A 27,884-nucleotide genomic window follows, 5' to 3' on the forward strand; every position below is an offset into this window, starting at 1 on the left:
CACCAGTAGGGTCCCCCATTAGGTCCTTGTGGAGTAACCCCCAGTTATTGCTAGATTGAATTTCCGATGATTGACTTAAATCCAAGGAGTTGCACCCCTCACCCAACCAGAGAATTGATATGACATGACACCCAGATCCCCATTGACTGGTAGAGGCTAATCACCCATTACAAACGCAAGCCCAGAAGGTTGATCAAGTCAAGTTCAAAGCAAGTGAGGGCAGTCCTGGTCCATGAGTAAATTCTCACCGACAATGTTTCAGAACACACTTGTAGAGCGGGAGAACTATGAATTAGCTCTGCCCTTTAAGGAACGAAGGTCTAAAAGAGAAAAACTTGCCACAAAGGCACGACAGGATACATTTAGCGGGAACGGGAAGAACAAAAGATGCAATAACAGAAAAAAGCTTGAAAGGGAAATACGAAACTAACAATAAAAACTGCGAGTTGGAATGTTGCTGGTATGTTATTTACAAGTCAAAAACACAAATCCTCTTTCTAATTCTGTAAAATGCCTTAAAATGAAATGTACGGTTAAACTGCCTGGAAGCGAGCAATGCAGAGCCCGTGAGCAGATGTGCATGTGTGCAGCTCCTGATCCGTAGGCGATATTTGATAGACGTTTACCATATTTATAGAGAAAGCGCACAGTTTTGGAGATTATTAATGAATTACGGGCAGCAAAGAGCTAAACAAAAAATTGAACAACTCACAGTTTCGTCCTCCGATCCTGCACGCGCAACCAGATATCAACTTGGCAGTGAGCATGAAGTCCTCTGCACGGGCAAGGGGCGTAACTCATAACAGTAATTTGGGCCAACTGTAATATATGGAGAGGTGAGGACATGAGTGTAAATTTAGGGTGGGACAAGGGTGTTTGTGCCCCCCAGCTTTTGTGGCACGTCATTTTTCCCACTCATTCGTCAGTGGCCCCTTTTATTTAAATGTCATATCCCCTCGAACATTTTCAGCAAAGTTGGAAGAACTGATCTTAAAAAGTGCCTGTATTTAGGATAGTAGGAAAGTGATTACTGACAATGTGACTGAAGCAGAGGATCACCTAGGAACACTCAACATGATGGAGGGAACTAGCTAATACCTGCAAAACAACCTAGACATTTCTTTGGCAAGGACAGAGGATCAGGAAAAGCATTGATGTGGACATAACGTGTGTAAATAACAAAGCAAGTTGAAACAGGAAATATGGAGAAATGTGTTGAGCAGTTAATTAAAAACCTGCTTACAGCTGCAAATTTGCTGATTTTGTTTCTGTTGGGGAGAAAGTATATGTCCTTAGAGCCGCTGACACTCTGCTGGTTGGTACTCCGGGTCCGATATTGCCAGAAGAAGCACCTTTCTCTGCCGAACCAGCCGATTTAAGTAGTCATGCAATTGTATGTTTAGATGGATGAGGAGGGTTTTCAAACTGTTTTTTTTGTGATAATTTTGCTACATCGTAAAGTGGCTCTGAAACCCTCCCCCCACCGGGGTGCCCACTAGCAGGGAGTGTCGTGAGGCTTCATTGTTTTCCTGTAGCGCGTTCTTCATCGCTGCCACATACGGTTGTTTTCGTACTCTTTCTTCCTGCAATCTCCAACGGTATTGAGATTTATTCTGGCTATGAAAACTCAGCTGCTGGAGTGTAAAGGAAGAGTGGCAATGTTGGGGGAACACATATTTAGGTTTGAAAGATTATCAAAAATCCTTCCTCTTGGGCTTCAGTCCATCTGATTTTATGGTCTTCGACTCAGCTTTCATTCTCGTTATCGCCTTGTATTCATGGGTCCCAAAATGTCAAATGCCAGAAACCAGAAAGACAAGACTTTTTTGCTGCGAATCCTTTATCAATCAATTCATGGGCACATGCAGTGTGTCTTATGGAGAGGCCATGGCAGTAGTTATCAGCAGTTACATCAGCTGACGGGGAACACAACAAAAACAGAGGTTAGGGTAGAGAGTTTGCAGGCAAGCAGCTCTCCCCCTCTTCACTCACAGGGCCTGCAGAAAAGCCCTCCATGTTCCCTGCGTCCGCCCCCAAAATAGGCATCTGGAGACATGTCTGAGGGCTCCTTCTCTACTATCTGATCCACCCTCTTATCTCTTGCTCAATTGATCCAGTTGTTTTTTCTTGCCAAGCAGATGCCAAAGACGAGCCAGCCAACCCACTTCCCTGCACTGGCAAGATGGGACTTTCTTGAATTTTCCCACCCAAAGTATCCATGTCTCCAATTGATTCCTTGCACACCCGGCACATGATCAATCTGTCTGAATAACCATGGAACTGCTATCAGTGGTGGCAAGGATCAAGTTCAAGAACCTCTGCATTGTCCACAAGGTTTTCGGAGGCCTGGGACCGCAATACCTCCAACTCTCTCTCTCTCTCTCTAGCGAAATATCTTCCTACTCGTGCTCTTTGCTCCTCCTTCTCCAACTCACTGAGAGTCAGTCGCTTCCCCACGCAACGAGTTGGGGGCAGATCTCTTACATCGGCTGGTATCTCCCTCTGCAACCTCCTCCCTACCTCTCTGAAACTTGAGCAGAACCATCTCCTGTTCTGGAAGCACCTCAAGACCTTCCCTTTGCTTCTGCCTTCACTCTTCCTCTCCCCTGCTGATCGCCTGCCTGTTACACGCACTGGTCACCTGGCAACCCTTTGAACCCGGTCCAGGACCCTGCATTTCCAGCTGCATACCCACAGTGCCTCTCGACACTCCCGCACTTGTGGTCTGTATCTGTAACCCTACAGTCCCCTCTCCTGCACCTATCTGTAACCATACAGTCCCCTCTCCTGCACTTATCTGACACTTGCTGTCTGCACTCCTAACACTGGCACTTGCCCCCCGTTGACTGCACTACTTGTTTTTCCTGTTTTTCCTTGTACTGCACTTGTCCACCACCTCAACCCCCCTCACTTCGCCCCTCTGCCGTGCATGATCTGAATGCCACTAGGCCTAGTAAAATTGTTGTTTCTTATCCTCCCTCTGTTTCCCCTCCCTTGCCTCGGCGCGCCTTGAAACGCTTGTGCATAGAAGTGTTATAAATGCCATATGATATCACTTCTGATCATTCATTTCTGGCCACTGAACTCCTGGCCTATTTCTCCTCAACATGCTCTGGACTTACTGAAAGAGGCACTGAACCAATCCATACAAAAGAAATCCGACAAATGAAACTCCCCTGAAACAGAGTCCCTCTTTTAGCATGGAGTTTCTCGCTTCAATCATAGCCTGTCTTTAATAGCTCTCACAAGCCCGTACCCCCAAACAAACTCAAGCCAGGTACCAATTTCACATAATCCAGTGGACTTGTGCTTATTCCCCGCTTCCAATGACTACAAATTATGTATAGCACCCTCCAGTCTATCACACATCAATGGCGGAACTGCTCTACTTGCTGGCCACCCCAAATCCTGTCTCCCTCTTAAAGCACTCCTCGGTTCCATAGCTCCTCTAATAATGAGAACATAGGTAGGCGTCACTTGTGTTATAATTGCTCCCTATTGGCTCAGACCTCCTCCTTCACCTCAAGTTGGAAACGTGTCACCCAATGAGGCCCACATGGAACCTACATATTTTTTTCCTTTTTTACTGGTGTAAAGGAGAAACTTTGCTTCTTTTGACGTCATTTCCTGTGTATAGTTGTCTGTCATATTTATGGCGGGTCTGCCCTTTAGATGAACCTTTTTGAAATGTGTAAAATAGATAAGAAATGTATTTATCACATTACCTCATAAACAGCCGGGCTCCTGTTCTTCCCAACAAAGTGGCTTTGTCTCCTTCCACTAAGAGGAGAGAACCTTCCCGCAGCCCCTATGAACACAAAATGTACAGCATGACCAGATGACGTAGTATTTCTTCCTTGCTTTCCACTGAACAGAAATAGACCATGTGTTAAAGTGAACATGCTTTCTTAATGAGAAGCCCCTAGCTCTCGGATAATCAGTATGCGTCTGGTGTCCATCCCACGAGTGACCACCCTCCAGGCAAATGAGTGACCATGCCGCCGGGTGCCAGAGTGGCCACCGTCTTTCCTATTCAATTCCAGTCTTATTTTTGGGCTTGTTGACTTACTTGCCCGCTCACGTGGCTTTGAGGTTAGGTGCACCTTAGGTGACCTGTGAATTGACAAACATGGGCGTGGTTAAAGGAGAACCTCCCAATCCTCCCTCTTCCCACACACAGTTAAACGTAGGTCTCCTGGATATTGCGAACGCTGCGACTGCAATCTCAGTCAGTAGCCGGGTTAGACTGCATAGTATTGGGCTCCTTGGATGAGATTCCGCTTTCTTCCGCTACGTGTGAAGCTTGTGGTTGATAGGCCTGAATGCCCATGTGATCAAAGCAGTGCATGCGCAGTCTACCGCAAATAATATCCAGGGAAGATGTTCTTTGGGGAATCCTTTATGAAGGTCAGGTCCTGTATGTAACACAGTGCAATATGGGGAAAAACATTCAAGGTGAGCTGGTGGGAAGTGACATTCAAGGTGAGCTGGTGGGAAGTGACATTCAAGGTGAGCTGGTGGGAAGTGACATTCAAGGTGAGCTGGTGGGAAGTGGTCAAGTAGGCCCACGTCTACCCTCCAAACTTGAATTCACGAGTTCTCCCTTTTTAATCATTGGTACGGTTGGGATGAGAAAGTACAAAGGCAAATGGACTTCCAATGTTTTTGTACAGTTATTACATAGTACACCCTGCCGCCTGCCTGCCCCTTGGGACTCTTTCTATCTGCTTGATCGTCATGTAGTCTAGCCTATCAGATCTCTAGAGACCCAGCACTGAAACCGCTCTACCAGTTCCCTCAGGTTTGAGAGTGTAGCTATGGGAGATGTGCACGGTGCTCACCAGGACTGGAGGGGTGTTGAGTTCCTCGTGATACTGACTGATCCGTTGCTCGCGTGTCTCCTGGGAAAAACGGGAAGACAAGTTATCCATGCGGAACAAGAATGCTACTACTGTACGTACATTAATGAATTGTGCGTAGCGCGATATACACATTAAAATAAATAAATGAATACCAAAAAGGCGCATAATTATGACCCTTTATGTTCATCACCATAGTGTTTCAGAACATTTTGGACTCCTCGTGTGATTGTTGACTTGGGCGCCTCCTTTTCATATTTTATTTTATTTTTTCCTAAGCACCTTGAATATACATGGGCAACAGGGCCCACATCAAGACATACATGCACACAAAGGTGGTGACTGCAAGTGTTGTGGTTACAATACAAAATATGTGGCATTTCCAAATATCCCATGTTTTACCGCCTCCTACTTTACATGATTGGAGCGATCTACAATGAGTGGTAGTCCTTACGAATACCACCCGGGGTAAACAGTGCATGACTGAGGTGGAATACTGCTGGAAATTAATTGCAATTTCTACCTCAACCGAAAATGGAACTTAAAAATGTAGATGTATCACTTACGTTTTAAATGTATTTTTCCTGTAATAAAGAGAAGCGGGAGTGCTTACCTTCGCTGCAGGAGAGCAATTACTGCACAGGAACCCATAAAGTGAGTCATAATGTATTGCAGAGAAGGATCAATACCGCACTTTCTCTGCATTATAAAAATGTGCACATTTGTGCTATGACACACAATTGTGCGTTATGCATTCCCATCCTCATGGTGTGGTTTATTGAACTACTGTGCGGCTGTTACCACCGTACAGGCAGAGCAAGTCAGATTACAAGTGGGGGTAATTTACCACCTTCTGTAATCCAAGCCACAAAAAAAGATGAGAAGCTTTGTATTATTATCTCTTTTAATTAAAACCTCCCGGTATCCATTTGTTAACTTTTCTTCCACTAAACCATGTTTTAGTTAAAGAATTGTATATACCCGTGAGGTACTAAATCAAGCACTCACAGATTGGGGAACAGCAACAATAGCAGGGTACATTCACAAGCATCTATTTATGCCTTGCAAATCAGTACACAATGCGGGCCCAAGCTGCATCTATCCATTGACACAATACGGTAGTTGTAGGAGATAGGCAGACAGTATTGGAACCCAGGCAGCGATTGTGAATCATAGGATTCTGGTTGTGTGCTGGAAAATTACATGGGGGTGGGATCCATCAAGTTAAAGCAGGTGGCATTTTAGGGCTATTTTCAAAGCACTGAGGGTGGTGGCAGATGTGTGGTGGTTGGTGTGCGTAGCAGGAGGGGATGCTACCTGAATCTTGAATTGGCAAGAAGTCGCTGAGTAGTATACTGATTTATTTATTTATCTTTTATGGTTTGTACAAACCTTTAAAATATTTCACAATTATTTACATCAAAGAGAAAAAATAAAATGTAGAATCTATAGCTCTATTCAATTTTCATCGGTCATACATTCTTACAACACAATTTGAGGTTTCTAAATAACAATTGAGTTTTCGTTAAATCTCTTAATTATGTCTTCCAAAAAGAGCGTTAATGCGATTGTTAGTTTTCTTTTTGAGTCTTCGAAGCGAGCCCACAGCTCGTCTGCGCTCAGTGTTTGATGTTCAGCTAGTATTTTGCCTAGCTGTTAAGTTCTTTCTTCCCGCAGTGCAGTGCAGAACAAGGTGAAATGTTTTAGGAATTCCTCTTGTGTGTTACATAAGCGACATTTGTTATCTTTAATCATACTCTTGTCCCAGTATGCTAGTGCTTCTCTGGCTTTAAATGCATTCAAGTTAAATTTCAAAAATAGTTTTCTCTTTGACGTTTGTCCGGAAATTTTAACAGGTAGTTCTGGGTCTCATTACGTTTTTTTGCTTCCAGAAGAGCCAAAAGCATCCGTTTTTGTTTGCGTCTCAACTCCCTAGTTTCATACCAGTCTTGTTGCCAAAGTTTTTTCTTAGGTTTATTTGGGTTCGAGTGAAGCATTTCCATGTTTAAAACGTAGTGCTCCATCACTTGCTCACAACGTGACGACCACTGTGCCAGCGTGTTAAGCTTATCTGTGCCACCTAGGTGCTGTAGTATCTCAAATTGTGGAAGTGTCGGCTTGATGGTTATTTTACGATAGAGCGCCAACATCGTCCAAGAGACTCTAGAACTTATGGATATCAAATTTAGTTCATGTCTTATATACACTGTTGGAATTCCTTTTGGTAACCACAGCACCTTCGACCAAAACATTTTTTCCAGTGTGTTCCAGACTGTGTCCGGGCACCCCAAAGCACAATCAGCACAATGCAACAAGGCTGGCACTGCCTTTTGTTTGTAGAACCATAAAGGACCTGCACGGCTAATTGGCAGCATTTAGCTTGATAGTGTTGACCCAGATCATATCATTTCTGCTAGAGCTGACTGACATTCCTAAGTATCTGGTGTTTAGGACACTCTTCACCTGTTCCCTTCCTGGATACCATTTGAATTTTTTTGCAGAGGATTTATGTTTAGACAGGTCTTCCAGAGACAACATTTCCGATTTCTTGATATTAATACTTAGCCCATTCTTAACTACATACTGTTCGATTAAGTTTAATTTCCGCTGTAACCCTATCGGAGTAGAGTCCAACAGAACTAAATCGTCGGCGTAGAGGATCCAACTTATTTCTTTGTCGCCTATTTTCGGATTGATTGAGTCAATGTTAGCAAAGTCGTCCCCTATGTCAGATATGAAAAGGTTAAATACAATGGCTGCCAGCGGACATCCTTGTTTTACCCCACAGTGAGTTTTAATTTGGTTAGACAGAGTGCCTCTCAGGTCCAGTCTGATTTTTATGTTGGTATTCGTTTGTAGCTCTTTAATTGCCGATAGTAGACTGCTCGGGCAATTCCACTTCCGCATCTTCTCCCATAATATCTTGCGCTTGATGCTGTCAAATGCATGCGAGAGGGCGATAAATGCGAGAGAGACACGTTTTCCAGCCCTAAAGGCTTGCATCTTCATGATGTTCAGGATGAGTAGATTAAGTGCGCAGCCTACCCCTTTCACAAATCCGGTTTGTCGTACGTCAAACCGTTGGGTAGATTTTTTACACTCTAGAAGTTTCTGTTGTAACAGTGTGACATAAACCTTTCCCAAAACATCCAGGAGTGCAATTGGTCTATAGACTTTAGGGTTCGACCTATTGCCCTTTTTAAATATTGGCAGAATGATTGCAGACTTCCATGAGGTTGGAGATGCTTGTTCTCTTACAATCCTTGCGAATATCAGTGCACATAATTCTACCAATTTTTCAGGATGTTGTTTGAGGGTATAGTTTGTCAGGCCATCAGGGCCAGGTGCTCTAGAGGAGCTGGCTCGGTTGATGATACTTAAGATTTCATTTTAATCCAAATTTAGGTCCCATTCATCGGTTGTTAGCTTGCATGGTTCAACAGGGTTGCCCTTCTTAGCATAAAGCTCGGTATAATGTTGTTCCCAAGCAGTTGCGGTTACCATGTTGACCTGCACCGCAGAATCAGGGCAAGTGATGCTGGGTTTGTGACCAATGGAGTCAGCAAGAGGTGGGGTGGGTTGATGGTCTGTGCAGAGGTGCAAGGAAAGGGGCTACAAGGCCCTGAATGAAACTGGTCAGGAACCTCTGCCTCTCTTGTCTTTTATGGGGGCAGCAGAAGAAGGGTACGACGGCCTTTCATCGCAGGATGTTTTTTCGCTGTTTTTTTTGCCGCACATTTTTTGCTGAAAAAACACATCAATTTTTTTGGGGGGGGTTAGAAAAATAGATAAATTGGGTGTGGGTGTTTAAATTAAAGGGGATGGGGATTTGGGTGGGTAACCCCCCACAAAAATAAAAAAATTAAAAATTTGAGTTTTTTCGTTAAAAAATCTGCGGTAAAAAAACCCAGGGAAAAAAGGCAGAGGTACATTTGGAAAGATTATGGACATCATTGGTGGCAAAACTGAGCAGGATTTGAGTGAGTTGAAAAGGGTAGTGGGACTGGCCAGGGAGGAGGCTAGATGGTGTGGTGGTGGCTAGATGGAGGAGAATTTGTGTTTCTGGAGCAGATGACGGTAGGAAGAGGTGAAAGGCAAGGCGGGGATCCCATTTGACTTGCACAATGAACCTGGATGTTGTGAGTACAGGGAGAAAGGAGTTTGAAGGGAAAGATATGAACATTTTAATAGTTTTAGAGAAGTGGAAGGGGGAAAAATGATTTCTGTTTTAGAGCTGTAGAACATGAGGCAGCGTGTGGTACTCCAATATCAGAGGGTAGAGCGACCGTCAGTAACAAGAGCGAGGAGTGAGTTTGTAAAGCAGTGGAATGAGAAGATTTATCTGTGATCAGTGAAGAGGTTATAGAAGAACCCAAAGAAGAAGGTAGTGTGAACAAGTTGTCTGAAGGTAGATGAGGCGAGTTCCAAGAACAGAGGCTGGAGAGAAGTCCACTCGTACTGAGGTGTAAGGAGAGCTTTGGGGCATTATTTACTAAGGTAGGAGGAGAGGCACGAAATAACTGAGCCAGTGATGCCCAACTTCCACACAGTTGTGGAAGTTGAGTACTTGCAGTCTCGAGGGTAGAGGCGAGGCCCAAAGATATAAGCATAGAAAAGAGACGCCTGTGGTGGATGGTGGGTATGCAATGATAGAAGTCAAAGCTACATTGCAGGGTATTGCAGAGGTTGTGAGGCCCAAAGATATAAGGATAGAGAAGAGATGGATGTGGTGGATGGTGGGTATGGAATGATAGAAGTATAAGCTACATTGCAGAGGTTGTGAGGCCCAAAGATATAAGGATAGAGAAGAGATGGATGTGGTGGATGGTGGGTATGGAATGATAGAAGTATAAGCTACATTGCAGAGGTTGTGAGGCCCAAAGATATAAGGATAGAGAAGAGATGGATGTGGTGGATGGTGAGTATGGGATGATAGAAGTCAAAGCTATATTGCAGGGTATTGCAGAGGTTGTTGGTAATGAAGGTTTGTTTCAGAGAAAAAGGCCAGTGGGGAATGTACTAGTAATTTTAGGAAATGTACGAGTCAGGTGGCAACTTTTTAAATTTTTTTTTATAGCAATGGGAATTGCAAGTTTGAAATGACAGAGGTGGAAACCAGAGGGTAGAGGTCTGATGAATAGGCATATGCTTCCATGGTTGATCTAGGAGTGGATGCTTCGCTCACAACGTTGCGATGCAGGCACACCTGATCATGGGTAAGAGAAAATGTGCATGAAAATGTGGACATTAAACTGGGAAGCTACCTGTTTTGCTATTGTGTACCTATATCACCCTGACCCTAAATGCCTCACAACACACATACTCTCATATTCCTCTTCATGGGCAGGAGTATACCTATATTTACACATTACATATAGAAGCCCCTAATCTGCCACAGAGTGTAATGAGGAAGAAGTGGGATATGCAGACAGAGTAGTGGGGGCGGCGAGAGGGCTTCGTACTGAACATGTGTGACAGTGATGAGAGCAGTTGCAGGTTCACCAAAAGCTGTAGGGGAATGTGTGAAAGGGAGAGACAGGGATTTCATTGGGGTGTGTCGCGGGTCAGAATAAGGGGGCAGACACTTGAAGGACATTATTACTGGTGTTTATTAAAATGATAAAGATAAAGGCCTATCTTTCCCTATTTCTAAAGGGTATCCCTGCCTATATAAATAACAATGTGCTTGTCAGGAAGTCCCAAATTAATATGCCCACAGTCCAAAACTACTTCTAACTGACCCTAACACTATTTTAACTAACTTAAATTATACTAGGAGAATCTCTCCCCTCTCCTGATTGTCTCTTATGGCAATGTCTCTTCTTAGTCCAAAGTTCTCTTCAGTAAGTTATCTTCGAATAGTCTCCTGCCACCTTCTGGACAATATTTTATAACTTTTTTACAATGTACTTGGGTGTTATGTCCCCTTTAGGGACAGTTGTTCCACAGTCCTTTATATCACTCTTTCTTATACTTTCATCAAGGCTTTTACACCTTTCTGACTCTTGTAACCCAGGCCTTCTTAGATTGGTTATCCTTTGTAGTTACTTGACCTCCCCCCTTCCCTAGGGTTGGTCAGTTCCATTATTTCTCCTAGTATCTGGTTCACTTGATTTCACTTCCCATTCATATTTATAGACTTCTCTCTCTGGTTACCTCGACTCTTTATTTCTTAAACCATGGGTTACTTTCCCCTCTTCCCAGGGTCTTTGTGCCCAGTTATTAATACCTTCGCTTTTCGGCTTATTTGTTATTCTCTTGATCACGTCAACACAGTTCCACTTAAATGGTGTTATATTTAGTATCTCGTCAATTTCACTAGAACAAGTTTCTCCTGCTCTATAACGATGCCCCGGTGGCCTCCCAGTACTCCTGTTCTCCCCGTTACCTCTGTATCTGCAGGGGATTGGGCTTGGCGCTCACTCAGGTTCTTTTCCTCTGTTCCGGATCTTGTGCTTCTCCTTGTTGTCAGTGTCCCGCATTCAGTCCTCTCTCTCATTACAACCGGTCTGGCTGCAGTTTGCAAGGCATCTTGTTGACTCCCCCACTGTGCGGTTTTGGCGCTATTCAACAGGCACACAGTCCACCACAAAGTCATCGTGATTACACCACCACCAGGATAACAATTCCCGTCTCTTGAGTACTCTTCTCGGAAATGTCGGGCTTTCAGCATTTCCCTCTGATGCTCAGGACTCCTCTGAAAGTCACGTCCTCTGCAGTTCTCCTTGGATCTACCTCCAGGCGTCACATCATGAGGGGGCTTCCCCTGCTTATGCTCTTCTTGCTCTCTGTGCTTCGCCTTTCCTCGGCATGCTTTCTCTTTCCAGCCCCCTCGTATCAGTGAAATGTATGTCTCTCCTTAAAGAGACAGATCCTCCTTCTTGTGCATAATGGGGTATTTTAGTTTTGGCTTCAGCCAGATTTCTGGATCTTATAATGTTCTTCATATCTGCTAGTCCCATATATGCTACTATGATGGATGGTCTAGGGAGTTCCTCAATGGAACATGAGTCCCTGTCCACTAAGGGGAGTCTCTCGGAGTGAGGTCCCACTTGCCAGGACCCTTGGGAGGATCATGCAGAGTGGGCTCACCTCTCTAGCCTCAAAGGGGGAGGATCCCCTTGGGGAGAAGGGACAAATACTTTTAGACATTTTTTCACATGTTAAGGACAGATGTAAGGGTCGATTGGAAAGGCTTATATGATATTCATGGACATCGACGAACATCTAAGTATTCTTTTACCAAAAGGCTTGGGTGATCAGGGTTGTTTATATGTGGCGCTGTGAAGGACATTGTGAATCACAAGATCCTTGTAGGTTTTATCCTGTGCTGGTGAAACAAGCTCAAGAAGTCAGCAAAGCATAGGTGGGGAGGGCAGAGCTCCTGCTGCACATAATCTTGGTAGGAGAGAGACAGACACACAGGAGAACGCTCATCTGAAGGTATTGGTGGGGAGTTGAACTTTGGTGCTCATTTGGACAAGGGAGTGGTGAATTTCAGACTAATTCACCATGATCAGCTTGCTAAAAAGGAAGCACGCCCAATATCAATAACATAACAAGATGATTCACAGTATTCATCTTTTGATATGTGTCATCAATAATGCCGGCAGTCCTTCCCTGATGTCTACGTGCGCCTTCCGAACTCGCAGGCACTGCGTGAACGAAGCCGCGTTCCACAGCGGTACCCTTTCACTGCGAGCACCGGCACGAGACGTAAGCCTGCCCTGATCGTATACCATGCACATGTAGGTACCACACGGCTACCTTACAAACGAACAGCGGGTTGACCTGTTCTCCCCGTTCTCCTTGCCCTCATGCAGGACTTAACTCCTTGATACGGGCGACATGTGAGCTGACATCCAATAACGAAAACAGGAGACAAAACCAAGACAACACTTGGGATACTCACCGCTAAGTAAGTGGTGGGCTTTCTGTTACTTATACACTGTCAATAAATAGAAACAACGCAAAATTGATCTATTTTTCTATTTGCTATAGATTCCATAATGCATTGTGGGAAACGTAGTGCCCAAACACCTACATAACCTATGTTCACGGCCAACGTACAGCGCAGGAATCTATAATTTGACTGAGCTCCGTATCAAAATATATTACCTATATATTTAACTGTCACAGTTATTGCCTCAACGTCACACCTCTTTTGATTAAAACTATGTATTGATCTACAGCTTGAACTCCCTGGACGGACTTGTCTGCCGCCAGAATTAGATTGACTAATGCAACCGCTTCGCCCATCACACCACAAGAAATGACCATAAGGTTAGCAAGTTGGCTACTTTTTTTGTTCTATGACAATCACACCACTGACACAAGGTTTATATGCATTGAGTAAATCTTACATTTGTCTCAATTTTGTATCCATTCTATAGGTTACCATACTGACACTTAGGCGCCATGTTGACAGGGTAACTTGGTTCTTAACCTACTGCGTCCTGAAGACGGGTCCTGGGACACTACCGATGAGCTTTAGACTGCAACAGTGTTGTCCTCTGCCCGAGAAACACATCAGATTGTAGATGCCATTATACTATGTTTATGTATAATTGTAATGTGATCACCATTACTAACATCACTCAAACCAATGAATGCCTATAAACTGTAAACACATTGGTGTAAACAACAGCCATAAATGTGAAGTGGTATTCTCTCTCTCTCTATTGTGGTTTTCGCAAATGACGAACGCTGTAAATGGTATTTTATGCTTTTTTACCAATATGTTTTGAGAAAATAATGATTAAAATATGTTAAAAATATTACCTTGATTGTGGTGGTAGATATAATCTCATGAAACTTCCACTTTGAGGATAATTTCTGATAAGTAGCCCCTTTGGTGTGTTAGAGGTGGGTAGCTAGTGGTTTATGTACTCGCTTTTTGATGTATCTGATTAAACTCTACATAGATTTGATTATCCTCTATGACCGCCCCACCCACTCCGATTATAGTCTGCAATAATTTAGGGTTTAGTGCCGGGTCCCAGATAGAATCACATGCTTTTCTGAAATCTATAAAGCAAGCAGATATGTTCTCCCTATTTCTGTTATTTACATAGTTGCTGATCAGTCAGCAAGGTGGGCATATAGGCCATAGTCCAGGGCTTTGATTTGTTTAGGATTCCTAGTTGGTTCTTATGTAAAATTCTACTTGATTCGGTAATTCAGTATTCCTTGTGTCTTGGTCCCTTAAGCAGTTTTTGAGGAGGGCAATCAGTATACAGATGAAAAGCCATCTAAAGTGAGCTGTAATTATATTAAGAAGGGTGAGGCACTTTTTAATTTGATCAGAAATGGTTCTAATTTCTACATTAAAACTTTATTGATGTTAGTTTTAAAGTATGACTTTAGATGAACAAATTACTTACCTCTCGGTAATGTTCTTTCTAATGGACGTTCCTCCCACTGATTCCTCATCCTAGGGTATCTATCTCCCAGCGCCAGCTGCTTTCTGACCACCAGGGCGCATAGAGCAGCTCTGTGTCGGTTCTGCTCGAAGCCTCTATGCACCACATGCCGAACATGACCTTGGGGCCAGTATATATAGAGGCGCTACACTCTGTGACCTCAGTTCCATCCTTTTTCCCTAGCACTCTGAAGCAGAGGGACTGCAGAACTAAGGTCTACCAGCTACCCTAAGAGGGGCAGTTAGGGAGGGCGATGAGGAATCCGTGCAAGGAACGTCCATCAGAACATTACAGAGAAGTAAGTAATTTGTTCTTCTAATGGACTCGTTCCTCCTACAGATTCCTAATCTATGATACACTCCCAAAGCATAACAATGACCTGGAGGAGGGATGGTAGGAAGGACACCACCTAAACCAAAAATAGCCCTGCCAAATCGAGCGTCCTGACCAGACAGAGAATCCAAGCAGTAATGCTTAGCAAATGTGTGCAAGGAAGTCCACATGGCTGCTTTGCAAATATCCAGAACAGGCACTCTGAAACATCTAGTGGCGCTGCATACCGCGCTTACCCACCGCATTTGTTCTTCATAACCGGCATCCCCGCTGAAAACGTTGCGTCACCTAAAAGACACAGAAAAAGAACTCTGTTCAATGCAAATACGAAAGGGGTGCATCGCGCATTGCGCTCTCAATCACCTTCAGCGCTACTCATCTCAGCAGCACGCCGCCATCCCCGGACGCTGGCCATCATCTAAGGAAGGAAAGGACGCAGTTGGAGAACTGTTCAAAAGACTCATTATACTTACCTGTCAGACTTTTGCCAGTGAAGTAACTAGGCAGCAACGAGCCCGCATCAATCAACGCGCCCCTGCGCTGAAAGCAAGACAGAGAGCACACTATCCAAGAAAACAAGGTGAGCTGTGGTTCAAAGGGAAGGGTTGGACCCCCGGGAAGAAGGGGTTCAAGCACACAGAGACAATAGGGAGTTAAACTCTACCAATCCTGTGTTTCAGGCCCAGTCTCCAGTCGAATAGCCTCCAGGGAAGGGTTTGAGGTCGTAAGAGGTCAGAACAGGCTGAGTGACGTCCCCGTGGATACCAGGTGAGCGTTACAGTATTCTGACAAGACAAAGAACAGACAAAGCATTGTTTGTACCATTTATGTTGTTGTAGAAGGAACTGATATTCTTGAACATAAAGCAGAGTGCAGAGAAATCCAGGGGAATGGATCCACCCTCTGAAACAAGGAACTCTGACCTTATGGAACTTTTGTTTTGGAGTTAGACATTTTCTTTTGAACACTTATACACAGCTCAAGGCCAAAGACATTACCTCGTTTCACATTAGAGAGTTAATTTATTAAAATGTGAGCATCAGAATAGAACTTTGGACACAGGACAGTTTTGCTTTAACCATTCTGACATCGACAGATCCTTAGTTTTGGTTTTAGGCAGGGAAACCCCTTCTAGAGTAGGTACAGAGAAGCATTTCCCCACTCCCTTTTATGTTAATAAAAGTCTTTAACGAACACCATCACTCACTTGTGTCTGAGTTTCATTCCTGACTCCTAACAGAGTCTTTTGAATATGTTTCCCCCATGCCAGTTTGTTGTTCTGGCATGTGATTTAAATTTAGTGTTTCTAATGGGCACTCTGTTTGATCCCCTTCATTCTTGTTCTTTAAGACTGTTCACCCTTAAGGTGAATTGCCTGGTTATGATCACTTCCACTAAATGGGTGAGTGAACTCCAGGCTATTTCTTTAAGACTGTTCACCCTTAAGGTGAATTGCCTGGTTATGATCACTTCCACTAAATGGGTGCGTGAACTCCAGGCTCTATCTGTGAATCCTCCCTACTTAATTTTATCCAGGGAAAAGCAACGCTGAGAGTTAGACCATCCTTCCTTCCAAAGGTGGTCTCAAATTTCAATCTTGCTCAAAAGATCCATTTACCTGTCTTCTTTCCTCTGCCTCACCCTTCCAAGGCAGAGGAACGATTCCATTGGTTAGATGAGGTGCAGTCCCTTAAGTTCTATGTCGCTCTGACTTGGAAGAACAGGACTGATGATAAGCTTTTCATTGGTTATAGAGGTGCCAGAGAAGGAAGGGCTGTTACGAAACAAATCCTGTCTGTGAATCCTCCCTACTTAATTTTATCCAGGGAAAAGCAACGCTGAGAGTTAGACCATCCTTCCTTCCAAAGGTGGTCTCAAATTTCAATCTTGCTCAAAAGATCCATTTACCTGTCTTCTTTCCTCTGCCTCACCCTTCCAAGGCAGAGGAACGATTCCATTGGTTAGATGAGGTGCAGTCCCTTAAGTTCTATGTCGCTCTGACTTGGAAGAACAGGACTGATGATAAGCTTTTCATTGGTTATAGAGGTGCCAGAGAAGGAAGGGCTGTTACGAAACAAATCCTGTCTCATTGGATCACTCTCTGCATCTTGGAATTGTACAATCTGGCCAGCAAAAGTGTCTCAGGGCTCACTCCATCAGAGGTTTGGCCGCCACCTCGGCTCTGATGGAGTGAGCCACTTCACTGGCAAAAGTCTGACAGGTAAGTATAATGAGTCTTTTGAACAGTTATCTAAAACGTTCCTTTCCTTCCTTAGATGATGGCTGGCGTCCGGGGATGGCGGTGTGCTGCTGAGATGAGTAGCCCTGAAGGTGATTGAGAGCGCAATGCGCGATGCACCCCTTTCGTATTTGCATTGAACTGAGTTCTTTTTCTGTGTCTTTTAGGTGCCGCAACGTTTTCAGCGGGGATGCCGGTTATGAAGAACAAATGTGGTGGGTAAGTGCGGTATGCAGCGCCACTAGATGTTTCTACGCTAACCTGGAGTATCTTTTCCCTCTTGCAGATGGATGAGAAGTTCCGGAGACAGAGTTCCCCCAGAGCGGCTGGGATTCAGGTAAGCTTTTGAAGCTCGTACAGTATTTATAAATAAGCGAATATTTGCAGAATGCTTACTAATGCCTTTTTTCTGTTCTTTTCCCTTTTCCTTGGGAAGCAGCGTGCCGGGATGGAATGACACCGCCGAAGATGCCCGCAGAACAGAAGGAGCGATGAATGATGGGCAGAAGCGCCGCAAGGTAAGGCTGTTCCTAACAGTGTTCTTGTTCTTGCAGGAGCTGAGCGCAGAAGAAAGATGCAGGCCTACTGGAGACCGATCTGAACACGGTGAGTGTCACGCTGCAGGTGCAGAAAATGCAAAGCATGTTTCTCAGCCTGGGTGTGGCTTAAATAGTCTCTTTGTATCCCAGGTGTCTCTGGGCTGAACCACACCCAAAAGACTAGACCGCACATGCAGTTCTGGGAACCGAAATATGTGGGGGCATCCATCTTGTCCCCGTCAATGCACTACAAGTCCAATCCCCAATGTTATCCTATGGGAGTGAGTGAGTCTGGTGCCACAAGCGCCAAGTCTGACTCCAAGTGGGTCTTTGGAGGGATGGAGAGGCCTTTTAGGGCCATGTAGGTGGTCGTGGCCTGGCTCCATCTTGGAGGGCTGGGGACATGAGGGGCAGGAATCATGACAGATACCTGGTGTACTCTCCTGCCAGGTTTTCTCTATCTCACAATGTAGTTGTACAGTCTTTTGCTAATCCTGATATATATCCTTCTCAGGACCTCCTTGGTTACTTATATAATATACACTGTTCAACTTAACACTGCCTTGTATGCTTTCCTACCACCGGGCCTATCTGGTAAGAACACACTTGGAATGTGCATTCACCTGGTATACTCTCCTGCCAGGTTTTTTCTCATGTGTACATCTGTGTCTCTCAACTTGCCTGGTATACTCTCCTGCCCGAACTTTTCCGATGCATGCTCTGCGCTCATCCGCAAACTTGTCAGTCTTTTATACTGGTCTCAGTTTCTTTAACTTGCCTGATGCACTATCCTGCCAGGGCTTCTCACACAGATGTAATACATACATTCACAAACTTGGTCGCTTCTTTTGCATACTTCATAATGCTTTCTCACAAGTGTTTCCCTTGCTCGTCTTTCTCATTTGCTTTAATTATGTTGCTTGTACTTTGACAGGCTTCCCGACACTCCCTGTGGTCCCCGCGTCTCTTGGGTGTATTCACCAGCTTTGGTTGCTGCATGTCCGTTCTCCTGTTGCCTGTGGAGGTAGTGTGGCACTTTGCCATCTCTCACTGCCTCTACACTGTTTCATGGCTTCTCGCGGCTACCGCCTTTTGGTTCCACATTTCTTCAGGCATTCGGTTTAGTGGAGACTGCCTTGCAGTACCGGTGCATGCCCAGAAACTCACCATCTGCTTCTGGCATACTTGCAGCATACGTTCGCCTGTAGTCTGCTTTCCTTCCCCTTTCTGGAAAGCCTCTTTGCACCACAGACGCCGTTCCAGCACTCCAGTCTCTCACTCTGCATTGAGAGAGGTCGCGTTTGACATCCAGCAAGGTTGACTCCTTCTCAGCTGTTTCGCTGGTTTGAATCTCCCGGCTTTGGGTTGACTTACCCATAAACTAGAGCACAGGGCTCTCAGTAATCTTTCTCGTCCCAGTATTCTTGGGTTTACGGAACTGGTAGTTTGGTTTTGCCAATTTGGATTCACAGTCTGACAGTGTGTTTCTAATGGTGGTAAAAGGCCCATCCACATTTGATGAATACACAGAGTCAAAGAGAATGTTCTCAGTGTTTTTCCTAGGTAGGTGAGGGGAGGTATGACAACAAGCCATCAATGTGTGGGGAATGGCTGTGGTATTCTCAAAAGAGACAGGGGGATACCATGTATTATCCAAAGAAGTCAGGCACCAACCCGAGGGCTACCTCACCCCTGGGCCAGGCGCGCTATATAAATAAAATAAATACAAATACAAAATACAAATGTGACCCTCGCTTGTATAGCCACCCGCAGGGTCAGGATCAGGGAGTGGCTGCTGTCACCTGGCCACATGGGGAGAGGCTACCTCCGGAAGAGAAGTGATGACTCCATCGGAATCATCACAACTCCCTAGGAATTGAATAACTGTGGGTATTGGGAAACATGAGCGCTGCCTAGTGGGGGGCCTCTTGAATACCAAAATGGCTGCAAGATACCCCTCCACTGTACCCTTTTGCAGACACATCCGGGCCAAAGACAGAAGAAATTCCAACACAGAGGAGGTGGCGCAGGTAAGAGTCCAGATCCCTCTCCTGGCACCAAGCCAAAACCTTCTGCCATTTGCAGGCATAAATTGACTTGGTGGCAAGTCTTCTAGCAGATAAGAGTACATCCAAAATGCCCTTCGACAAATCCCACTCCCAATACTTAAACCTTTCAGTAGCAGCCAGGCATGAATATTCAGGTGGCAGAGGTTCGGGTGAAGGACCTTCCCCTCGGAGTGTTGGAGGAGGTCTGTCCTCTGTGGAAAACACCAGGAAGGGCAAATGGCCATGTCCAACCACTCTGGATACCACATTCTCTGGGCCCAGTCCATAGAGCGGTGTCCAGATCAGACTGCAATATCTGACTGGAAGCTTTCTTGCAGTCTGTAACAATGGCCAGAAAACCATCCCACATTTTTCCTTCTGGGATGTACTCCGCCATCTCTGATAATACTGACCAGAGACCAAAGGAGAATTTGGCCAATGCACAAGAGGCGTTGGCGCACCAGAGACATAGGCTTGAGGAGCCAAAAAACCTCCTGCCTCATGCATCCAACTGTTTGATATCCCTATCCCAGAGCAAAGGTGGAAATGCCATGGACTTGAGGTACACCGTAGCAACCAGCACAACCAAACTCACTGGAGAAACGTGGGCAGAGAGGAATAAGGGGTCGGAAGAGACCGGCGTGTGCTTCTTGGCCAGCTCACAGTCCACTTTGTGGACTGACACCGATCTGACCCACAGTTCCACCATGGGCCCCTCCACTGCCTGATCGCAAGGCAGCAAGTTCTCCTTCTTGGGCCCCTCCTCCAGAATGTCACACAGGTCATACTGCACCTTAGGCCTTGCGGGAGCTGACAGCCCAATAATGTTCACTATCTTCAACATCAGGTGATGAAAGGACGCCTGTGGTTTGCCATAGGAAGACTATGTGGAAGACTCCAGCAATCTCAATGTCACATACGCCACCATCCAGGCCTGGATGGCGGTAAACCACATGTGCCTAAATGGGGAGGAAACAGAAATCCTACTGGTAGGCTCCCCAGCGATACTTACGAATCTCAATGACCAATACTCTGCCTTCCTCATCAACGACATTACAATTGCAGTCTCGGCTTCCATCAAGACTATAGGGTTTTTCCTCGACTCCACTCTCTCCATGTCCCGGCAAGTAAACGCTATAGCCTCCTTGGCAGCCTATGCAATGAAACTACTCCACACCGCCAAACCCTTCCTTACCACAGATAGTTGCATCACCATTGCCCGAGCAGTCACTGGCTCTCAGCTGGATTACTGTAATGCACTCTTTGCTGGTACTTCCTCCAAAAATATCTGCACGCTACAAGTCATTCAAAATAATGTGCTCCGAGCAGCTCTCGGCATCCCAAGAGAGATAATATTTCTGCAGATAGAAAATCGGTACACTGGCTACCGATTAAAACATAAATGGTCTTCAAAACCATGTCCATTATCCACAAATGCCTTTCCAACTCTGCACCCCCTTACCTGTCCCAGAACATTTGTTAGAGCCCACTCTACCAGACCTACCAGAATGTCCTACGCCCACTGCATCCTCCTACCCAAATTCAGACTCACTAAAGCAGGGGGCTCCAGTTTCCTGTAAATTGCAGCGAAACAGTGGAATACCCTGCCCTCCATCCTAAGAGAAGAACCCTCCTACTGGATCTTCCGCAAAGCATTGAAAACTCTGCTCTTTGAATAAACTGTTTACACAACTGCATAGATGCTTATCTGATGATGTTGAACTGCGAGTAACTGGTTGTAACAGCGCCTTGATGCCCCCTTGCTGTTGCGTGATTTATAAGTGAAATAAATATATAAATAAATAAATAAATAAATAAATAAATAGGTGTCAGCAGGCACCATATCGACTTCAGGCAAGGGGTCCAGGCTACTTGCCTCTTGTAAGTTGGCTGCCAGGTCCACTAAGTCACCCTGTTCCTCGTTAAACCCCTCTGGGAAGTCTCTCTCTCACTGCCCTGAGGTGGAAGGGCTCCTGTCCAAAAGGGACATCATCACCATCTTCAGCATGAATGTCCTTCAAATGTCACATGTATGCCCTTCTTGGGAGCAGGAGTACTCTTTAGTGACTCCCGCGCAGTCAGTGCCAGCCTGCAGTTGGCCTGGGCCATATGCAGGTGCAATACCCTTTCTCACGATCTTGTTGTGTTGTACTGTGAACTTGCTACCGGCTTCTCCAAGTGTGGTGGGATCTGTCAACTCGGCAGAAGCCAGAGCTGTCGGGACCAGAGCTGCTGGCACTGGGGCCTTGGTGAAAATGTTGAGCATCTTTAAAAGGAAAAGCATCCCATTCGTATGGTGAAGAGGATTTGGTCGTAAAATATACCTGCAGGGCCACTTCCTCCTGGGATTCCTTGGAGTGGTGGTCAAGGATGAAGACGAGTGGTGCCAAGAAGAACGACAGGGTGACCTCAACCTCTTGCAGGGCTTCTTTTTCTTTTTGTCCTTCCGGACGAAGGATCATGCCACGGTGCCGTGCTCTGCTCCCGGCAACTTTGAGTGGGTCATCTTATCCACTCTCTGTTGTGGAGAAAGGTGAACAGCTTTGCGTTTTGGAGTGCCTTTGGGTGCATTAACTGGCACGACACGCTGTCCTGCATGGCAAGGCCTTCGCCAAGGCAAAAAAGGCATGTGCAGTGCGGGTCAGACAGTCATTTGGTGCCCGCAATCCGCTCAAGGTTTGAACCCCAAAGACCTCGTTGGATTCGGCATCATAACGAATTCGAGATACAAAGCAATACTTTTGTAAAAAACTAATAATGACCTAAGAGTGTTGTTCCTAGTACTGAGCAGAATGTGCAGAAAAAGTAACTGAGGTCACGGGGCACAATGCATCGATAAATACATACTGGCCCAAACATCATGTCTGGCCCGTGGCGGGTATAGGCATCAGGCGGAACCGACACTAACCCGCGCTGCGTCCACTTAGAAATAAGCATTTTATTGACATGCACATTTTATGTACCGATTAATCTGTACAGACCTCCTGTGTTTTCATAGGATGTATGATATTATGAAATTTGCTCTATGGAATAATTTGAATTTGGTAAGTGCTATGCTTGAACATCTTGTTTAGTATTATTTTGGGGTCACAAGACTTTGTTGGTTGTATTTTCCGATTGCCTTCTTTTAATTCCTCTATTGTTACAGGTTTGTCAATGATGTTTTGCAAGTCTTCATTCTCCAGCATGGGGTATGTTTATTTTTTATTTGGCGCACCAAACCCAAAGGTAACTGGGCGCAAGCAGTAAAAGGAGGCTTTAGGCTTGAGATACATAGAGTTGCATTCATAGTATTACAGGTACAAAGATGGAGATATTCACAGTACACAAATTATGGTTCACAAATTGCAGGTAAACATTGAGGATATATACAATTACATTGCCGAGGGCAATATAGGAAGTAGTTTCAGTTGCAGGATTTTATGATAAAATACTTGGCTTAGTTTGTTGTGTAACATTAAGTCCTAGGGTGAGCGTCATTGGTTCTGATCCATTTCTGTATGTTGTGTATGCAGCTAGGGTAGGTTTGATCAACCCGGAGTGAGTAGGGGAGTGAGTTCCATGTCTGGGCTGCCATAACTGGGAAGCTTCTGCCACCAGACTTGGCTAGATTGAAATGTGGTACGCTGAGGCAACATGAGTTGGAAGACCTGGTCAGGCGTGTGGTTGTTTTCTTGACTACCCGATCGGCGAGGTACTGTGGTGCAGCATTATTGAGGCATTTGTGGGTCAGGGAAGTTGTTTTTAGCAGGATTCTGTCCTTAATTGTCAGCCAGTGGTTTTGTCTTCTAATCACAGATATGTGATCTTTATTTGGGATATTTAGTGCCGTTCTTAGGGCGTTATTTTCTAGCGTTTGGATTTTGTTTAAGATGTACTTGTTAGCCCCAAAGTAAAGGGCATTACAGTAATCCAATCTTGAAAGTATGAGGGCATTTGTTAAGATGATGCAGCTAGTTGGGGATACATAAGGTCTGCAGGCCCTGATTAATTTGCATGTATATGCTGATGGGGACGCTAAAGAATTGACTTGTTTGCTCATGGTGAGGGTGGAGTCAAGGTAGAATCCAAGCGTTTTATTCCCATTACAACCTTGATAGAGTTGCCATCAATGTTGAAGGAGGAGTAATCGTAAGTTTTTTGAGGTTGGCGAGGTACCTAGTATTAGAAGTTCAGTCTTACATAAATTCACATGCTTATGAATATTCCCCATCGTCAGGCTGGGAATCCTCTGTAATATTAAAGCTGTTTCACTTTAAAGCTAAAACTGCTTGTTGCTTCTATAGCCTAATGGGCCAGGAGGATAGCTCAGGTGCAACGTGCTCGCCTTGGAAGCAAAACGACGCAGAGCCACACAGGTTCGATCCTCAGATCCGCGCTGAGAAACCTCTGGGTATTAAGCACGTTATAAATAACCAATTATTATTACTTATGATGCTGTCACTTTGGGTCATACTGCCCTAGCCAATGTCATATGTCCTCTTAAACCCCACCCCTGTGACCAACTTCAGATTTTTACCACACATTTTCGTGTTGGGAGTCCTCATGTTTCGCTCCTTGAAATTTCGATAACGTTTTTCCTATTTCTGTGAGAAACCATCTCTAATTCTTCGTTCTTCAGTCACAGTGTGACTACCGATGGCGAGGACCCATTGCGGGACGAGATCAAGTCCATTGCAGGCCCCGGCTTGGGCCTTCCTACATGCACCATGGTGGACCCCACAAGAAAACCTTTTCAGAGCCTGCTTGAAATGCAGCCTGAAAAACAATTTTGTTGAAGATCGGCATCTCAAATGCATCTACTGCTTGCCTCTAGACCACGACGCAGAGAATGATCCAACTGCCAGGATTTCTCTTGCAAGACGCTGAAAGACCACCATAGAAGGTTAGTGGTATGGATTGAGGAGGTAAGGGCCTCTGACTTGGTCTCCATTTGCAGTCATGCCTCATCCAGGGTCAGTAGGCCCAAAGAGCATGCCCCTTCTGGCGGGAGGACGAGATCCTTTGAAGACACATCAGGGGAAAGATACCAAAAAAGGCTGTCATCTCATGTTCCGATGTCTTCATCAATGGGCACCATGATTGCAGAGCCTCTGTTTGAAGGGCACCAGTTGTCGTTGCCCTCCCTGTTGATGGGGAGTCTACTGTCGAGCAGCAGGTACCGTCTGCGAGGAAATCATTGACAACAGCAACTAAACATAATACTTCATCATCGCTGACTCTGTTGAGAAACCTGTCAGCAGCTTTGTTTTCGATTACCTTGTCCACCAAGGCCGTTACCTCATCGATGATGACTTTGTCTATGAAGACTGGTCTTCCGTTGACGACTTTGATCCTATCGACAACTTCACCCGTGAAGACTGCTACCTCACAGTCAAGTCCACAAATACCATTTCCACGACTAATACTACCACTCTCAAAGTGGCCCTGCCACCTACGCCTCTGTCTGCTGGCGATTGCCTCATTTCATAGGGCCACTAGTTTGGAGAGAGACATGCCTCCAGCTCTCAAATTCCTCCCAAGACCCACTAAGGCCACACCACTCTTCACACTGGCTCTGTTGAATCCTCCCTGTGTCATCCCCGGTCACAGTGATCCTGTCTTCCAATGCTTCTGAAGAGGACCTACCTCATGGATTCTGCTCTTTTACCAGCATCTTTTGCAAGGGGCTCAGTCATCTCGCCAGCCATCTCTGCCTGCTAGCCCTTGCCCTCTGGACCCGACATGGGCTTTTGCAGCGCCTAGAGATATGTCAATGGACATTTTGACCACTCTCCACACGTTGGTGTCAGAAATCCAGCAGCATCTTCCAGCAGGAACCATACCTACTCCATCCTTGATCCCTCCAAGACCTTCCCAGGCCCGGCTGGCACCGTCTCATCCAGCCCCGGCTGCCCCTTGCCATTTGCAAGTTGCATCTCCCCCCTGTGAGGGAAGACGCAGCTCAGACAGACACTGATCCAATACTGTCACGACTCAGGGTACTCAGGGCAATGATAAGTTTGATCACTATGTTCTAGCAGATGGGGAGCCTGCTGATGTCAGGATGCCCTCTAGGGACTCTCCGCCAGAGGAGATTGGTTAGTTTCATGTAATGATCTCACGGTCTAGAAAGCTGTTTAACCTTATTCCGGAAGAGAAGAAGGAAGGCTTCCTTTTGCATGGTGGGAGTCATCCTGGAAGACGTTTGTTTCAGTTCCCCTTCTGGATGATGTTTGGGAGGATGGCATGTTGGTCACAAAGACCCCTAGTACAGCCCAGCAAAAAGGGACTGCTTGGAGAAAAAGTACTGGGTCCCTGACACAGCCCAGAGGTGCCTCATGTCCAAACTATCACCAGACTCTGTGGTGTCTGCTGCAGCAAGGAAAAGGTTCCTCTAACCCATCTTCCTCTTCTATGGTTCGTCCCAATCAGAAGGGTAAGAAGCTGGATGCCACTGGGAAGCACATCATCATGACTAGGGCATCCATTATCAGAGCCGCCAACATGCTAGCCATTCTCTTAAGATATGAAGGAAAGCTTTGGTATAAATTGGGTCACATCCTTGACTTCCTTCCAGACGACAAGAAGGCCAAAGCCCTAGCTTTGTTCCACTAGGTAGAGACAGCCTCTGACCTTGTGATAACCGTCACCCCGGACACCGCAGATTCAGGTTTTTGGCAGATGGGCAATGGGGTGGCCCTCCACCGCCAAGGTTGGCTCAAGGCCACCAACTTCCACCCGGATGTACAGACGAAAGTAGTAGACATGCCATTCGATGGTGACAACCCCTGTGGTAAGTCGGCCGAAGACACCCTACAGTCCATAAACATGGACACTGAAACAGCACGTTGGTTGGGCCCTCTCCAAAAGAGGAGGCAGTTCTTTTGCTCCACTAAAGGAAAGGTGTGAAGGTCCTCCAAAGAGTTCACCTCACCCTATCGTCAGCCCTCCAGTTCCACCACCCAGGAGGGCATACAGGGGAAGTTCCCAGGCCTACAGAGGAGGAACTCAGGATTGTCGCACTCCATCAGCCAGGACGCAGACACTGAGCAAACCTGAACCGGCCTAGAGCAATTTCCGTCACTTCAGCATCCCATTGGGCGGCCGGTCATCACAATTTCTCAACCAGTGGCAGACATCTCTACAGACAAATGGGTGGTCAATATCATCCAACAGGGATATACCCTTGAATTCCAGGGCAAATTCCCTCACATCCCTCCTGTCCCCAGCAAGAGCAGCACATAGCACAGCTACTGAAGGAGGTTCAAGTCATGTTAAACCAAGTGGCAATAGAACCGGTCCATCTGCACCTGCCGGGCTCTGGAGTGTACTCCAGATACTTTCTTGTGCAAAAGAAGTCAGGAGGATGGAGACCCATTCTTGACTTAAGATGCCTAAACAATGCCAAAAAAATGTAGGATGGTCACGTTGTAGTATGTGCTTGATCAACTGGAGGAAGGGGATTTCCTGTCAACCCTCGACCTGGAGGATGCCATATGCGCATTCCCATTCATTGGAAGCTCCAGATGTTTCTGTGCTTTGTCATTCAGGGAAGCCATTACCAGTTCAAGGCTCTAACATTCAGCCTGAAATTAGCTCCAACGGTATTCACTGAGTGCTTGTCCCCAGTGCCAGTGCACCTTTGTCGTAAGGGAATATACATCTATCCCTACCTGGATGATTGTCTGATCCGGTCCCGCTCTCTTGTGTTGGCAGTTCATCACACTGTGGAGACCATACAAGCTCTAAACTCTCTGGGATTCTCGATAAACTATCTGAAATCCTGCATAGTGTCATCTCAGAACAGACTATTCCTGCGTTCCTGCCTTAACACACTATCGTGTCTAGAAACTCCATCAGAATCCAGGATAAACACCATCCCAGTAAAGGTCCAACGGCTGTCTGCAGCTCACATTGCAACAGTCCACTCCATCAAGTCCCTGCTGAATATGATGTCCTTGTCCATCCACCTGGTGCCTTTTTGCAGACTACATAGGAGATCCCTTCAGGGGTTTCTGGGTGCCAGATGGAAACAATTCACAGGCTCATGTAACGACAACACCAACCTCAATCTGGCCTTCGGTCAAGCCCTACATTGGTGATCTATTTGCCCTCATCTCTCACAATGTGCTCCCTTTCACACACCTGCTCATCAGGCAACAGTCATGACCGACACATCCCTGGAAGGTTCGGGGTGCCCACACGGGCCAGCTGTATGCCACAGACCTCTGGCTCCCCGGAAAAGGAGTTGCATATCAACGTCTTAGAACTGCAGGCAGTCTTCTGGTCCCTTAAGTCTTTCAACCCTCAGCTCCAGGGGAAGGTGGTCCGGGTCTTTACGGACAAAACAACCACTATGTTTTACATCAGGAAGCAGGGCAGTACTCGTTCGCCCAATGTCTCTCGTGAGGTGCATAACGTATGGCACTAGGCCATTGCTCAGCAGATGTTCCTTGTTCCGT

At 45.7% G+C, this 27,884-nt stretch overlaps 1 protein-coding gene across 1 annotated transcript in view; it reads right to left on the reverse strand.

Moving 5' to 3' along the window:
- The window catches only part of LOC138488505 (alpha-aspartyl dipeptidase-like), a 169,393-nt gene that overhangs the window by 9,670 nt on the left and 131,839 nt on the right, over positions 1-27,884 (reverse strand). The window contains exons 6-7 of the mRNA XM_069615529.1: positions 4,842-4,901; positions 3,726-3,808 (exon numbers count right to left, since the gene is read on the reverse strand). Coding sequence (XP_069471630.1) covers positions 3,726-3,808; positions 4,842-4,901 — 143 coding nt within the window. The remainder of the gene's footprint in view (positions 1-3,725; positions 3,809-4,841; positions 4,902-27,884) is intronic.

The sequence above is a fragment of the Ambystoma mexicanum genome, chromosome 9, assembly GCF_040938575.1.
Source record: "Ambystoma mexicanum isolate Mex_15411 chromosome 9, UKY_AmexF1_1, whole genome shotgun sequence".
Classification (NCBI taxonomy): domain Eukaryota; kingdom Metazoa; phylum Chordata; class Amphibia; order Caudata; family Ambystomatidae; genus Ambystoma; species Ambystoma mexicanum.